The sequence below is a fragment of the Hyperolius riggenbachi genome, chromosome 8, assembly GCF_040937935.1.
Source record: "Hyperolius riggenbachi isolate aHypRig1 chromosome 8, aHypRig1.pri, whole genome shotgun sequence".
Lineage (NCBI taxonomy): Eukaryota > Metazoa > Chordata > Amphibia > Anura > Hyperoliidae > Hyperolius > Hyperolius riggenbachi.
The window spans coordinates 203,788,834-203,804,219 of NC_090653.1; the positions used below are offsets into that span (position 1 = coordinate 203,788,834).

Here is a 15,386-nt window from a genome sequence, read left to right on the forward strand (position 1 = left end):
ACTCTGTCTAGGAAACATGTATACTGTATACTTTATGGAATGAGGACTAATGTCTTTGTTTGTTCAGTGGAATCTTTGGGGTTGAAATAAATGCTATCCTAGAATCTGCTTCTGTATGAAGGGAGATGACATAAGTCATATGGCACTGTTGAAAAAAAATGTCCCGTATGCCACAAAGAATAAACCTCTTCCTCTCTAATCGCTGCCACATAATCCAACATTTCTGTAGCGCACCCAATCCACTAGAGGGTGTACAATGACAAGTTCTTTCAACACAATGAAGGCTTAATTGCACAAATTGTTACATTCCATATTTCTGTTTTAAGATCAATATCTTATTTGGTCCGTAAGTGAATTTTTTTATAGAAAGAAATCCATAATAAACTTCTCTCACAGGCCTCAACCGGTATACAGTACATATTACAGCTGTTTACAGATAGAGATGGCCCGAACCTCCGATTTTCAGTTTGCGAACTTCCGTCAAAAGATCGGTTCACACGAAAACCGCGAACCGCAATAGACTTCAATGGGGAGGCGAACTTTGAAAACTAGAAACACTTATGCTGGTCACAAAAGTGATGGAAAAGATGTTTCAAGGGGTCTAACATCTGAGTTTTTGCATGGATGAGTGGGATAGATGCCAAAAGTCCCGGGGAAAAATCTGGATTTGACGCAAAGCAGCGTTTTAAGGGCAGAAATCACATTGAATGCTAAATTGCAGGCCTAAAGTGCTTTAAAATTAGAGTACTGCTTCACACTGACACACCAAACTCACTGTGTAACGCACCGCAAACAGCTGTTTGTGTAGTGACGGCCGTGCTGGACTGGTGCGCACCATGGCGAGAGTGCAGGCCATGGTGGTTTTCAAGCCCATATGGTTGCCGGGCTAAGGTAGCTGAATGACAGAACAGTGACTGTCCAACTGATCAAATTTAGTGCGTCCACAATGAAGCAACGACCATATTATCGTGGGTTTGCCCCCCCCTTCCCCCCGACACACTCATATAGCCATTGGTCATGCGAGCTCCTTCACTGCAGCTAGGTAATGATCACGAACAGGAATGGGCACATGTACATGCCTTTTGTTTTATTGTTGCAGCTGCAGTGTTTAGGTAGGCATGTACACGCACCAGAAAAATTATTATAGCGGCAGCTGCTAGCAGCGGCCTTAAAAATTCAGGAATCCGCCTGGAGTCCTGGACCCTGTTGGTGGTGGCAGAGAAGGCAGTCAACCGGCCTGCGGGCAGAGATGCTGTGTGGGGACTGACTTAGTCTTGGGGCAGGCAGTCACATGGCGTGCAGGCAGAGATGCTGTGTGTGGGGACTGACTTAGTCTTCGGGCCGGCCTGACCGTGCACCGTGCTTTGCAGACCAGGCATCCGTGATCAGATGGACCCTTGACCCAACGCTGTGTGCCAGAGATGTCATCACTTGCCTTTTAACATCACGGTACAGTTTAGGTATCGCCTTTTTTGAGAAAAAATTGCGGCCTGTTATCTTTCACTGCGTGGTGTGTGGCTTTGCTTTTGTGTGCTGCTTTTCCTCAGGTGGTCATCCCATTGCAGTTTGTGCTTTGTAATCATGTGCCTTCGTAAAGGTAGTTGTCCCTACGCAGGTCTTGGTCTTTCCACGGCTCAATTTTTGGTGGCAGAGAGTACAGGTGGCATTGCTCTCATCTGAGGCAGACACACAAAAAAATGCCCACACTGTTGAGCCCTGGGTGAATGGCACTTTGGTGGTGGCGGCCGACTGAGTGTTAAGTGGGGTGCCAGAATCAGAGCAGGAGGAGGAAGATATGTCGCGCTTCCGTGCAGAAGCTGAGGTGTTCTGTATTAGTCAGCTACGTCCTGACAATATTGGGGGTTGATGGCACGTGCCTTCTTCTGAACACTGTACTTTGGTCGAGGGCCACATGAAATCACGAAAGCGCGACCTCGAACAGACCTACCAGGTGGCCTTCCTCTGCCTTTTGTTTTGTCCATATTGGGGTGGGGGATAAAGTGAAAGGTATGCACTGACTTGACTAATACAATGTGCAGTCAGTCACACAGGTGCAGTTAACAGGTATGCACGGAGTGGTATATCACACTGCGTGCACTCATGTAGGTAGGTGGGTGCACTGAACACAACAGGTAGGTATATGCAGAAATGGGTATTACAGTGTGCACCTGTCACACACAGACAGGTAGTGGACAGGCATAGTGACACTGCATGTGCTCAGCTCATGTAGGTAGGTGGGTGCACTGCGAACAACAGGTAGGTAGGTATATGCAGTAATGGGTATTACAATGTGCACCTGTCACACACAGACAGGTAGCGGACAGGCACAGTGACACTGCATGCGCTCACGTAGGTGGGTGCGCAGTGAACAACAGGTAGGTATATGCAGTGATGGGTAATGTGCACCTGTCACACACAGACAGGTAGTCACTGAATGTGCTGGGCCTGGCAGTGGCACACACAGTATTAATTATCAAAGCTGTCTATGCAACACAAGTGTCAGTGGGACACACAGAAAAAAAAATAGATCACAAGAACAAGATTAGCTCTCAAAAGAGCTGTTGTGGGGTGCTATTTTAGCAATGAGAATCAGCAAGGAGCAAGCTAAGAGCCTAAGAAGCCTACAAGAGCCTAACTAATCTTTCCCTATGAGAGAGTCTGCAGCAGCTGTCCCTTCTCTATTTACTGCAGGCACATGAGGGAGTGTAGCCTGATTGGCTACAATGTGCCTGCTGACTGTGATGTAGAAGGTCAAAGTTGACCCTAATGGTGCACTATGGGGGCGAATCGAACTTCCGGAAAGTCTGCGATTCTCCACGATCGCGAACCCCCGGAAGTTCGCCGGGAACCATTCGCCGGCGAACCGTTCAGGCCATCTCTATTTACAGACTGGGCGGTGACATCTTAACTTGGACTCAAGTTATATGTGAGTTATTATGGGGAAGTTTGTTTGACTTTGAATGTTTGTTTGCACTGATTCAATGTAATACTCATTATCTACAGTATATATCACAGAATGGAATAGAGGTTTTTTCTTCACAGAAGGATAGCTTGGATCCATCATACACTTGTATAAACTGTCAGCAAATGTAAACTTGTAGAGATGGGGTCTCCTTACATATATGCGGGAGTTACATAATGCCCATTTTTTTTGAGCAGCCAGTAGTAAAGCCACCAATTAGAATTTCTTGGATTCATGGATTTCTGGTTATTTTTTATGCACAAAAATATATATTTATAACATTTAAAAATATTTTTTTATTTAAATATAACACTTGGCTGCTCTCACTGAACTGGCATATGGACCTTATTTATGCGTGGGAATATTAGTATCTGGCTGACAATCAGAATAGGGCCTTTTATAAAATAAGCATAATAAAAGTAGAAGTCTACTTTAAAAGCATGAGGGCAAATAAAGCCATGATGTGTTTTCACTTTAGACAGGAAAGCTTATATAAACTTAAAAATAATGAAAAGATTGAAAAAAAAGACTTCTAAGTGTACAAAGGTAGGGAACCTAATATAAGACATTCATTATACAGACATAAAATAAATAGACATTTTTAATTGCTCCATTCAGAAAAGGCACTTTTTAGTTTGATAATTACAGCTCTCAATCTTGGACTCAAGCATCAGATTACAGAATGCAATTGATGTATGTAGACACTTCAAAGGGGTCTGTTGCTAAGATGGGGTGGTAACTGACTGAAGTCGGGTTTTCTCACTTGATTTATGTCTTCAGCTACTCATACATTGGCAGGGAAGCTCTGTTGACTCCTGTTGAGAAAGTTTACTCTTTTCTAGAATCTTTGTCTTTTATATTTCACCAGAAAACAACCAGGCCATTTTATCTATAGAACTTAACCGATTTACACTTATGTATTTACCGGGAACAGTTAAATCTGATAGGTTGAAAAATGTCATTCAATTTGTTTCCAGTTTTTCTCAAATCTTTTGCTTTCTATTTTGATCCTGGCATTAACTTGATGGACTTGGAGCATGAAAATAGGCTTTGTATGTTTAAGCGTTGACAACGTATTTCCAAATCAATTTTACCCCTTCACTCTTCTGCTATATTGGCATGCTTCCATTAAACCTTTTAATGTGGGTTGTTTGGGTTTGTTCACCATAACTAATGGACTTCACTTGTGTGTGGCCTATTTATTCTGATTATCAAAATAAAATCTCTCTCCTCTCTTAGAAAATTCTCATGAAAGGAGCAATGTACTGTAAAAAGCCCAAAATGTCTACAATAGAGACAGTTTATATGGGACAAAAACCTTTTTTATTCAAGTCTGTTGAGAAATGTATTTTGAATGTTGTGATGCACAGCAACAAGGATTTTTGTTTCCAGAATAAGGACATTTTTCTGACTGCTTTACAGAGTTTTAATATTTTTTGGGGGAGCTAGTGTGCTTGAGCTTTTAAGTGTTAGTCACAAATTAACACACTTAGGCCCATATGCAATTCACTTTTTCACCCAAGTTTTCTCCTAGGAGATCATTTTTCATCTTCTATTTAAAATAACTTTCCAGCATTTTTAACTGAAAACGTACCAAAAGTAGGTGAAAAGGTAATTTCAAAATTATTTTTGAGTGTTTTCTTGCTTTCTGGTGGCTTAAAAGACATTTTATTGACAAGTTTAAAAATATCACCTAGGAGAAAACTCAGGAGAAAAATGTAATTGCATATGGGCCTTAGTGCGTCAGAAGTTGAACACTGTTGAAATGTCTGGTGTGGGTGTTTCTAGGTAGAGGCTGGGGGTGTGTATTACGTCGCCATTACATGAGTAAGATGCCGGGTGATACCAACAGTAAAAATATTGGGAATTTAGTATTGCATAGAGTGCCCTACTCAACGCTTGGGGCATGCAAGTACATAAAGTTGTAAGCTCCACTGAGAGATAGTGGTGTGACATGATTTATGTTCCCTGTAAAGTACTGTACAAAAGTGCCAGAGCAATTTAAAAGAATAAAAATAATTATTTTTTTACCATTTACTGTATCTCAAGAATAACAAACTTCCAGTCCAACTTTTTCCTGTCCTGGAGTACATAAGACATGTACCAATGTAATCAAGCACCAATTAGATTAAAGCTGGCCATACACTGGCCTGATTTGCGCCCGTTTCGACAGCAAATACGATCACTGGGATGGAATCTGCTGCCAATCGTTCGCGCTAAACGCACCCGCCGATCCAATTTCCTACCGAAATCGGATCGGTCCGTCAATCGCGCCGTGCGGGAAATTACCATCGATCGCCCACGGGTAGGGAGCGCGTCGTTAGCGGCGGCCGATCCAATCAAGTATACATTACCTGACGCTGGCTCCCGAGCATCTTCTCCGCGCTGCACCGCTCTGTTCCTGCTTCCATCCCAGCGTACATGAACTTCCTGTGTCACTCCAGTGACCAGGAAGTTCATATAGAGGGCGCTTTATTTGAACTTCCTGGTCACGGAGTGACACAGTGTACGCTGGGATGCGGTGCGGAATGCGGTGCAGCGCGGAGAAGAGGACCCGGAGCCAGCTTCAGGTAATGTATACGGGGGGGGGGGGGGGGGGGACAGGCGGCAGGAGGGGGGGGGGGACAGGCGGCAGGAGCAGCCCGATTCACAATCTGTTTGCAGTAAAGGCAGCCATACGATCCCTCTCTGATCGGATTCGATCTGTCAGTTGGTCGATCTAATGGCAAATCGACCAGTGTATGGCTACCTTAAAAGCACATGCTGTGAAACCTGATATCTCAGTGCACTGTGCACCCACACACAGTCCTAGAGAAAACAGAAAACAGAAAACTGAAGCCAGCATATGTAACCAACCATACCTACCAAAGTAAGGGCAAGGCATTGTATAACTGCTGTAAGGCCTAAACTGTTACTAATGACCCTATATTAGTTCCATTAACCTCTGTTAATCCTTAAGGGCAAAACATCTAAACAATATTAAATGATCTCCAAAGTACACCATCTTTAAAGCTAATTTAGCTGACATTATTGTGTAGCCTCTGTGCGTTATTATGTTAAATGATTAATCCTATTACAGCACATTACATTTAACATGTAATGATGTATCTGTGGAAAGTCATTCAGTTTAGACTTTAAAAGCAAAAACTAATATGGTAATTGTGTAAGAATTCTACATAATATGTCATAAATTATGTAATTACAAGCATCATTACATACTATATGGCATGTAATTATGAGTCACTCGTTTGGTCTTAGGGTATCGTAAGAATTTTCCAGAATTACTCTTAATTAGCTTAATTACTGTATCTTGATTTAACTATTTGTTTATCTACAGCTTTGGGATCTCCACAAGGACTTTCCTTCTCTGATATCACTGAAAATTCAGCTAAAGTGATCTGGCTAGCTCCAAGGATCAAAGTGAACAAGTTCCTCATTACATATGCTCCAGCAACTACAGGTAAGAGCTTATGTTCTAAATGTACCTCATCCATAACAGAGCAGAGAAGGCTAAATTGACAAAGCCAATTTAGAATCTAAAAATGTAGTCTTGATGAAAACTGTAGAAAACTGTAAGGAAATTAGTGTGTTTTTAATTATAAATCTTGTTTCAGTAAATATACAGTCTTACAAACACTGTGATGCGTACAGACCTTTCCTCTTAGCTTTCCTCTAGGCAGTTGTAATTGAATAGCCAATTCCTTTTTGAGTTTGGAAGTTGCCAATCAGTTATTCAAAGACCTGAATGGCTGCTGTGAATTTTAGCAAACACACACATACACTGGTCAGGGCTAGAATTAGCACTCTGGGGCCCATATGTAATTAACTTTTTCTTTTGAGTTTCCTCCTTGGAGATCATTTTTCATCTTCTACTTAAAATAACTTTCAGCACTTCAAATCAACTTCTGCAATCAAAAAAGTACCAAAACGTAGTCGAGAAATTTTGAGTATTTCTTGCTTTTCGGTGTTTTAAAAGGCATTTTATTGAAAATTTTGAAAATATCAACTAGGAGAAAGCTAAGGAGAAAAAATTAATTGCATATGGGCCTGTATCATTAGTGGGACCTAACAAACCCTTTTGGTCCTTTTTAGCCATTTACACACTCCTAGGAGTTCAGGTTCACCATGAGCTTGCTGGGTAATCTGTAACTCTGGGACCGAACAAACCCTGATAGTGATACAGTTAAAGACTCTTTATTAGCTGTTACCTGTTTTATACAGCTGTTACCTGTTTTATACAGCTGTTACCTGTTTTTTAAAGTGATGCTGAAACTTTAAATCAGCACTATGCACTGGTTTACACCAAGATTGCTTTTTGAGCACCTTTCATAGCACCAACTTTTCAAAAAGTGATTGGCTAATGTTATTCTATGAGGGTGTTTCCACAGTAGGGTTGTGATCTTGTTAAAATCCCAAATGCACTGCATGTAGCATATTTTGAAGAGATCAGCTTGAATGTATGTGCAAAAACCCACCTTACTCAAAAATTCTTCTGAAAATGGCTTTGCAAAATCACAATTGCTAAGCGCTAGCAATTGCAATCATGATTTATAGTATAAACTTGGTATAAGGAGAAATTTGAGAAGTGCCACTGCCAAGAACGGTTTAGTTAGAACCCTATAAATAATGGTATTGCTTCAGCTATTGACTTCAGTGCATTTGGTGCAGTGGTTTAGCAAAAGATCATTTGCACATTTATTTTTTTTTCTTTACAGTATCATTTATTTTATCTATATAGGGCCAGCATTTTTGTAGCGCTGTACACAGTACAAATACATACAAATATAAGGAGATATAGTTCATGAATAGTTAAAGTTTAAACACACTATACAATCAGTACAATCAGGTAGGAAAATACATACAATTTGCGTGTAGTTTGAAAATATCACTAATACTGGTACAGGTTCATTTGATACAATAAACAGAAACCCTTGCGAGTGTACAAACTAGATTTATATAAATAATATATCAAAGCATAATTGGGTAATTAGGGTAAAATGGATCTTTTACAGCCTACTCACTTAATCATGAAGAACTAAGTAGTTTAAACAACTTAAAAAAGATAGAAATAATATTCTAATTAATTAAATACATTCTTAATGTGTGCTTCTGTTATTTGAGGAATTAGCATCCTGTTTTTCATTCTCACTGCATTCCTGCTGCCTAATAACAAGGAAATGTATAGGTGGGATATCGGAATTTATCCCCATGAATTCCCATTGGTCCAAACCAATGGACCAATAAAAATTCTCTTATGCAATTTCATTTAAGATGCAAGGATTCACAGTGGTCTATTGGTCTTTTGGTGTTTCATCATTTACGTACAGTATTTAGTCATTTGTGATAAAGTAAGGGCCCTGAAAAAGACCGTAATTTATATATACATTCATCTCTCTGTGTTGGCTCCATGTTAGTATAAAATAGCAGATGAAGAAGGTGTTCATCATGGCCTTATGCAATTATTATAGTTTAACCACTTCAGCCCGCAGGTGTTTTCACCTTCAGGATGGAAGCAATTTTCCCCTGTCAGCGCTCCTCCCATTCATTGGCCAATAACTTTATCACTACTCATCACACATAAATGATCTATATCTTGTTTTTTTCACCACAAATTAAGCTTTTTGAGAGCAATACTTGTTTTCAGTAATTACTTCATTTTCTATGCATTTTGAAGGTAAATACACGCAAAGAAAATAAAAAATACACTATTTCTCCAATTACACCCACTATAGTTTTAAAATAAGCAATGCTACCATAAATAAAACCCACCCATTTTATTTACCCATTACTCCCAGCTATCACAACATTTAAATGATGTTCTTAGTACAATATATGGCGACACTATATTATTTGGAAATAAAGGTGTATTTTTTCTGTGTGTTTTTTGTTGTTGTTGTTGTTGTGTCCCATCATTTGTAAGCCCTTATCTACTAAAATTAATATCATTAAATCACTTCCAAAGCCCCTTTTTTCCTCCCCCAGTTACCAAGCAAACAATAAAAAAAAAACACAACAAAAATCCATTAATAGCTGCCTTAGGGACTTATCTTTTTTTAATATGTATCATGAGAGTATTTACTGTTCTTTTTTTTTAACACAAAATCTGTGCAGGGCAATTTCACTGTTTGCCACTAGATGGCGATAAACACTCCTTGGTTTACAAGGAATTGATTTAACATTTTACGAAGTAAAAAAAAAAAAGTTACATTGTTATGAATAGACACGGCGTGATCGGGGTAATGTCCTGTCATCACAGGCATTGAGATTGATTCAAAGAAGCTTTCCTTCTCTTCCCCAATCGCCGATATGGAAAACTGCCGGGGTGCGCGGGCTTGGGCCCACACACCCCGCAGGTTCTGCTGTTTTCAAACGGGATGAGAATTCTTGCCCAGTTTGCCTTTAGCTGCGCCTATCTGGACAAAAATACTCATCCAGATAGGCTTAAAGAGACTCTGAAGCGAGAATAAATCTCGCTTCAGAGCTCATAGTTAGCAGGGGCATGTGTGCCCCTGCTAAACCGCCGCTATTGCGCCGCTAAACGGGGGTCCCTTCACCCCCAAACCCACCCCCGAAAACGTTAGTCGTGGAATTGGTCGTTCCTGGAGGCAGGGCTCACAGCTGCAGCCCTGCCTTCAGTCGTGTCTATCAGCAGCGCATCGCCGCCTCTCCCCCGCCCCTCTCAGTGAAGGAAGACTGAGAGGGGCGGGGGAGAGGAGGAGATACGCGCCGACAGACTCGCGTGGGGCAGGGCTGCGGTGGTTAGCCCTGCCCCAACCAGGAAGAGATTCCCCGCTGCACCGAGGGGATTTGGGGGTGAAGGGACCCCCGTTAAGCCGCAGGATAGCTGCGTTTTAGCAGGGGCACGCATGCCCCTGCTATCTATGAGGTCTGAAGCGAGATTTATTCTCACTTCAGACTCTCTTTAAGTGGTTAAAATTATCTAAAGTGAACCTGTCATGAGAAAAATACTGATGCTGTCATTGCTGAGACTGCTAGTATCCTGATTATTAAAGGGACTCCGAGCAGTGCAGAAACTATGGAAAGATGCATATCATTTTAAAGCTCTCTTTCTCTTCTTTCCAATGATATATAAACCACCGCCCTACGCCTTTTAGTTTTCGCTATTTTCGCTATTGAAATTGCCGCGACCGCGATTTCAATCACGAAAATAGAGAAAACTAAAAGGCGTAGGGCGATGATTTAGGTGTCGCCAGAAAGAGGAGAAAGAGAGCTTTAAAATGATATCCATCTTTCCATAGTTACTTGTATTACACAGGGCGACTTTTTCCTAAAGTCAGCAGCTCCATTCTGCTGAATGGAGCTGCTGACACTGGGGAAAGTGTCGTCCTGTGTAATACAAGTAACTATGGAAAGATGGATATCATTTTAAAGCTCTTGTTCTCCTCTTTCTGGCGACACCTAAATCGTCGCCCTACGCTTTTTAGTTTTCTCTATTTTCGCTATTGAAATCGCGGCTGCTGCAAATTCAATCGCGAAAATAGCGAAAACTAAAAGGCGTAGGGCGGCGGTTTATATATCATTGGAAAGAGGAGAGAGAAATCTTTAAAATGATATGCATCTTTCCATAGTTTCTGCACTGCTCGGAGTCCCTTTAACCACATAACGACCGCCCCCAGCCGATGGGCGGCGGCAAAGTCTGGGCCCAAACGACCGCAATACGCCCATCGGCGGGGGCGGCTGCGGGAGTGGCTATGCGGCGATCGCGTCATTCGTGACGCGATCAGCCGCCGGGGACTGGCTCCGCCCCCCGTTCGCCGTAACCCGCCGGCCGTTCGGAAGCGCCGGCGGGTTACTGGCATCCGGATCGCCGCTGCAACAGTGTATAATAGGCTTTGTAATGTATACAAAGCCTATTATACTGGCTGCCTCCTGCCCTGGTGGTCCCAGTGTCCGAGGGACCACCAGGGCAGGCTGCAGCCACCCTAGTCTGCACCAAACACACTGATTTCCCCCCCCCCTGCCCCCTGATCGCCCACAGCACCCCTCAGACCCCCCCCTGCCCACCCCCCAGACCACTGTTTGCACCCAGTCACCCTCCTAATCACCCATCAATCACTCCCTGTCACTATCTGTCAACGCTATTTTTTTTTTAAGTCCCTAATCTGCCCCCTACTCCCTCCTGATCACCCCCCCACCCCTCAGATTCTCCCCAGACCCCCCCCAGACCCCCCCCCCCCCCGTGTACTGTATGCATCTATCCCCCCTGATCACCTGTCAATCACCTGTCAATCACCTGTCAATCACCTGTCAATCACCCGTCAATCACCCCCTGTCACTGCCACCCATCAATCAGCCCCTGATCTGCCCCTTGCGGGCAATCTGATCACCCCCCCACACCAATAGATCGCCCGCAGATCCGACATCAGATCACCTCCCAAATCCATTGTTTACATCTATTCTCTCCTCTAAACACCCACTAATTACCCATCAATCACCCCCTATCACCACCTGTCACTGTTACCCATCAGATTAGACCCTAATCTGCCCCTTGCGGGCACCCAATCACCTGCCCACACGCTCAGATTGCCCTCAGACCCCCCCCTTATCAATTCGCCCGTGCAATATTTACATCTGTTCTCCCCTGTAATAACCCACTGATTACCTGTCAATCACCCATCAATCACCCCCTGTCACTGCCACCCATCAATCACCCCCTGTCACTGCCACCCATCAATCAGCCCCTAACCTGCCCCTTGCGGGCAATCTGATCACCCACCCACACCAATAGATCGCCCGCAGATCCGACATCAGATCACCTCCCAAATCCATTGTTTACATCTATTCTCTCCTCTAAACACCCACTAATTACCCATCAATCACCCCCTATCACCACCTGTCACTGTTACCCATCAGATTAGACCCTAATCTGCCCCTTGCGGGCACCCAATCACCTGCCCACACGCTCAGATTGCCCTCAGACCCCCCCCTTATCAATTCGCCCGTGCAATATTTACATCTGTTCTCCCCTGTAATAACCCACTGATTACCTGTCAATCACCCATCAATCACCCCCTGTCACTGCCACCCATCAATCACCCCCTGTCACTGCCACCCATCAATCAGCCCCTAACCTGCCCCTTGCGGGCAATCTGATCACCCACCCACACCAATAGATCGCCCGCAGATCCGACATCAGATCACCTCCCAAATCCATTGTTTACATCTATTCTCTCCTCTAAACACCCACTAATTACCCATCAATCACCCCCTATCACCACCTGTCACTGTTACCCATCAGATTAGACCCTAATCTGCCCCTTGCGGGCACCCAATCACCCGCCCACACCTCAGAACGCCCTCAGACCCCAGCCCTGATCACCTCGCCAGTGCATTGCTTGCATCTATTTCCCCCCTCTAATCACACCTTGAGACACCCATCAATCACCTCCTGTCACCCCCTAGCACACCTACCCATCAGATCAGGCCCTAATTTGCCCCGTGTGGGCTCCTGATCACTCGGCCAAACCCTCAGATCCCCCTCAGACCCCCTTCCGATCACCTCCCCAGTGCATTGATTGCATCTATTTTCCCCTCTAACCGCCCCCTGAGACACCCATCAATCACCTCCTGTCACCCCCCTAGCACTCCTATCCATCAGATCAGGCCCAATACATCCTGTCATCTAAGAGGCCACCCTGCTTATGACCGATTCCACAAAATTTGCCCCCTCATAGACCACCTGTCATCAAAATTTGCAGATGCTTATACCCCTGAACAGTCATTTTGAGAAATTTGGTTTCCAGACTACTCACAGTTTTGGGCCCGTAAAATGCCAGGGCAGTATAGGAACCCCACAAGTGACCCCATTTTAGAAAGAAGACACCCCAAGGTATTCTGTTAGGTGTATGATGAGTTCATAGAATATTTTATTTTTTGTCAAAAGTTAGCGGAAATTGGATTGTTATTGTTTTTTTCACAAAGTGTCATTTTTCACTAACTTGTGAGAAAAAATAAAATCTTCTATGAACTCACCATACCCCTAACGGAATACCTTGGGGTGTCTTCTTTCTAAAATGGGGTCACTTGTGGGGTTCCTATACTGCCCTGGCATTTTAGGGGCCCTAAACCGTGAGGAGTAGTCTAGAAAACAAATGCCTCAAAATGACCTGTGAATAGGACGTTGGGCCCCTTAGCGCACCTAGGCTGCAAAAAAGTGTCACACATGTGGTATCGCCATACTCAGGAGAAGTAGTATAATGTGTTTTGTGGTGTATTTTTACACATACCCATGCTGGGTGGGAGAAATCTCTCTGTAAATGGACAATTGTGTGTAAAAAAAATCAAAAATGTGTCATTTACAGAGATATTTCTCCCACCCAGCATGGTTATATGTAAAAATACACCACAAAACACATTATACTACTTCTTCTGAGTACGGCGATACCACATGTGTGACACTTTTTTGCAGCCTAACTGTGCTAAGGGGCCCAAAGTCCAATGAGTACCTTTAGGATTTCACAGGTCATTTTGAGACATTTGGGTTCAAGACTACTCCTCACGGTTTAGGGCCCCTAAAATGCCAGGGCAGTATAGGAACCCCACAAGTGACCCCATTTTAGAAAGAAGACACCCCAAGGTATTCTTTTAGGTGTATGATGAGTTCATAGAAGATTTTATTTTTTGTCACAAGTTAGCGGAAATTGATATGTATTGTTTTTTTTTTCACAAAGTGTCATTTTCCGCTAACTTGTGACAAAAAAAAAATCTTCTATGAACTCACCATACTCCTAACAGAATACCTTGGGGTGTCTTCTTTCTAAAATGGGGTCACTTGTGGGGTTCCTATACTGCCCTGGCATTTTAGGGGCCCTAAACCGTGAGGAGTAGTCTAGAATCCAAATGCCTCAAAATGACCTGTGAATAGGACGTTAGGCCCCTTAGCGCACCTAGGTTGCAAAAAAGTGTCACACATGTGGTATCGCCGTACTCAGAAGAAGTAGTATAATGTGTTTTGGGGTGTATTTTTATACATACCCATGCTGGGTGGGAGAAATCTCTCTGTAAATGGACAATTGTGTGTAAAAAAAATCAAATAATTGTCATTTACAGAGATATTTCTCCCACCCAGCATGGGTATGTGTAAAAATACACCCCAAAACACATTATACTACTTCTCCTGAGTACGGCGGTACCACATGTGTGGCACTTTTTTGCACCCTAAGTGCGCTAAGGGGCCCAAAGTCCAATGAGTACCTTTAGGATTTCACAGGTCATTTTGCCACATTTGGTTTCAAGACTACTCCTCACGGTTTAGGGCCCCTAAAATGCCAGGGCAGTATAGGAACCCCACAAATGACTCCATTTTAGAAAGAAGACACCCCAAGGTATTCCGTTAGGAGAATGGCGAGTTCATAGAAGATTTTATTTTTTGTCACAAGTTAGCGGAAAATGACACTTTGTGAAAAAAAACAATTACAATCAATTTCCGCTAACTTGTGACAAAAAAAAAAAATCTTCTATGAACTCACCATACATCTAACGGAATACCTTGGGGTGTCTTCTTTCTAAAATGGGGTAATTTGTGGGGTTCCTATACTGTCCTGGCATTTTAGGGGCCCTAAACCGTGAGGAGTAGTCTTGAAACGAAATTTCTCAAAATGACCTGTGAAATCCTAAAGGTACTCATTGGACTTTGGGCCCCTTAGCGCAGTTAGGGTGCAAAAAAGTGCCACACATGTGGTATCGCCGTACTCAGGAGAAGTAGTATAATGTGTTTTGGGGTGTATTTTTCCACATACCCATGCTGAGTGGGAGAAATATCTCTATAAATAGACAATTGTGTGTAAAAAAAATAAAAAAATTGTCATTTACGGAGATATTTCTCCCACCCAGCATGTGTATGTGTAAAAATACACCCCAAAACACATTATACTACTTTTCCTGAGTACGGCAATACCACATGTGTGGCACTTTTTTGCGGCCTAACTGAGCTAAGGGGCCCAAAGTCCAATGAGCATCTTTAGGCTTTACAGGGGTGCTTACAATTAGGCACCCCCCAAATGCCAGGACAGTAAACACACCCCACAAATGACCCCATTCTGGAAAGTAGACACTTCAAGGTATTCAGAGAGGAGCATAGTGAGTCCGTGGCAGATTTCATTTTTTTTTGTCGCAAGTTAGAAGAAATGGAAACTTTTTTTTTTTTTTTTTTTGTCACAAACTGTCATTTTCCGCTAACTTGTGACAAAAAATAAAATCTTCTATGAACTCACCATGCCTCTCACTGAATACTTTGGGATGTCTTCTTTCCAAAATGGGGTCATTTGGGGGGTATTTGTACTATCCTGGAATTTTAGCCCCTCATGAAACATGACAGGTGCGCAGAAAAGTCAGAGATGCTTGAAAATGGGAAAATTCACTTTTGGCACCATAGTTTGTAAACGCTATAACTTTTACCCAATCC

General features: G+C 42.9%; 1 protein-coding gene across 3 annotated transcripts in view; it reads left to right on the forward strand.

Moving 5' to 3' along the window:
* Window positions 1-15,386, forward strand: part of TNC (tenascin C) — a 200,070-nt gene that overhangs the window by 131,457 nt on the left and 53,227 nt on the right. For all 3 annotated transcript variants that reach the window (XM_068248108.1, XM_068248109.1, XM_068248110.1), the window contains one exon: window positions 6,300-6,422. In XM_068248108.1, coding sequence (XP_068104209.1) covers window positions 6,300-6,422 — 123 coding nt within the window. The remainder of the gene's footprint in view (window positions 1-6,299; window positions 6,423-15,386) is intronic.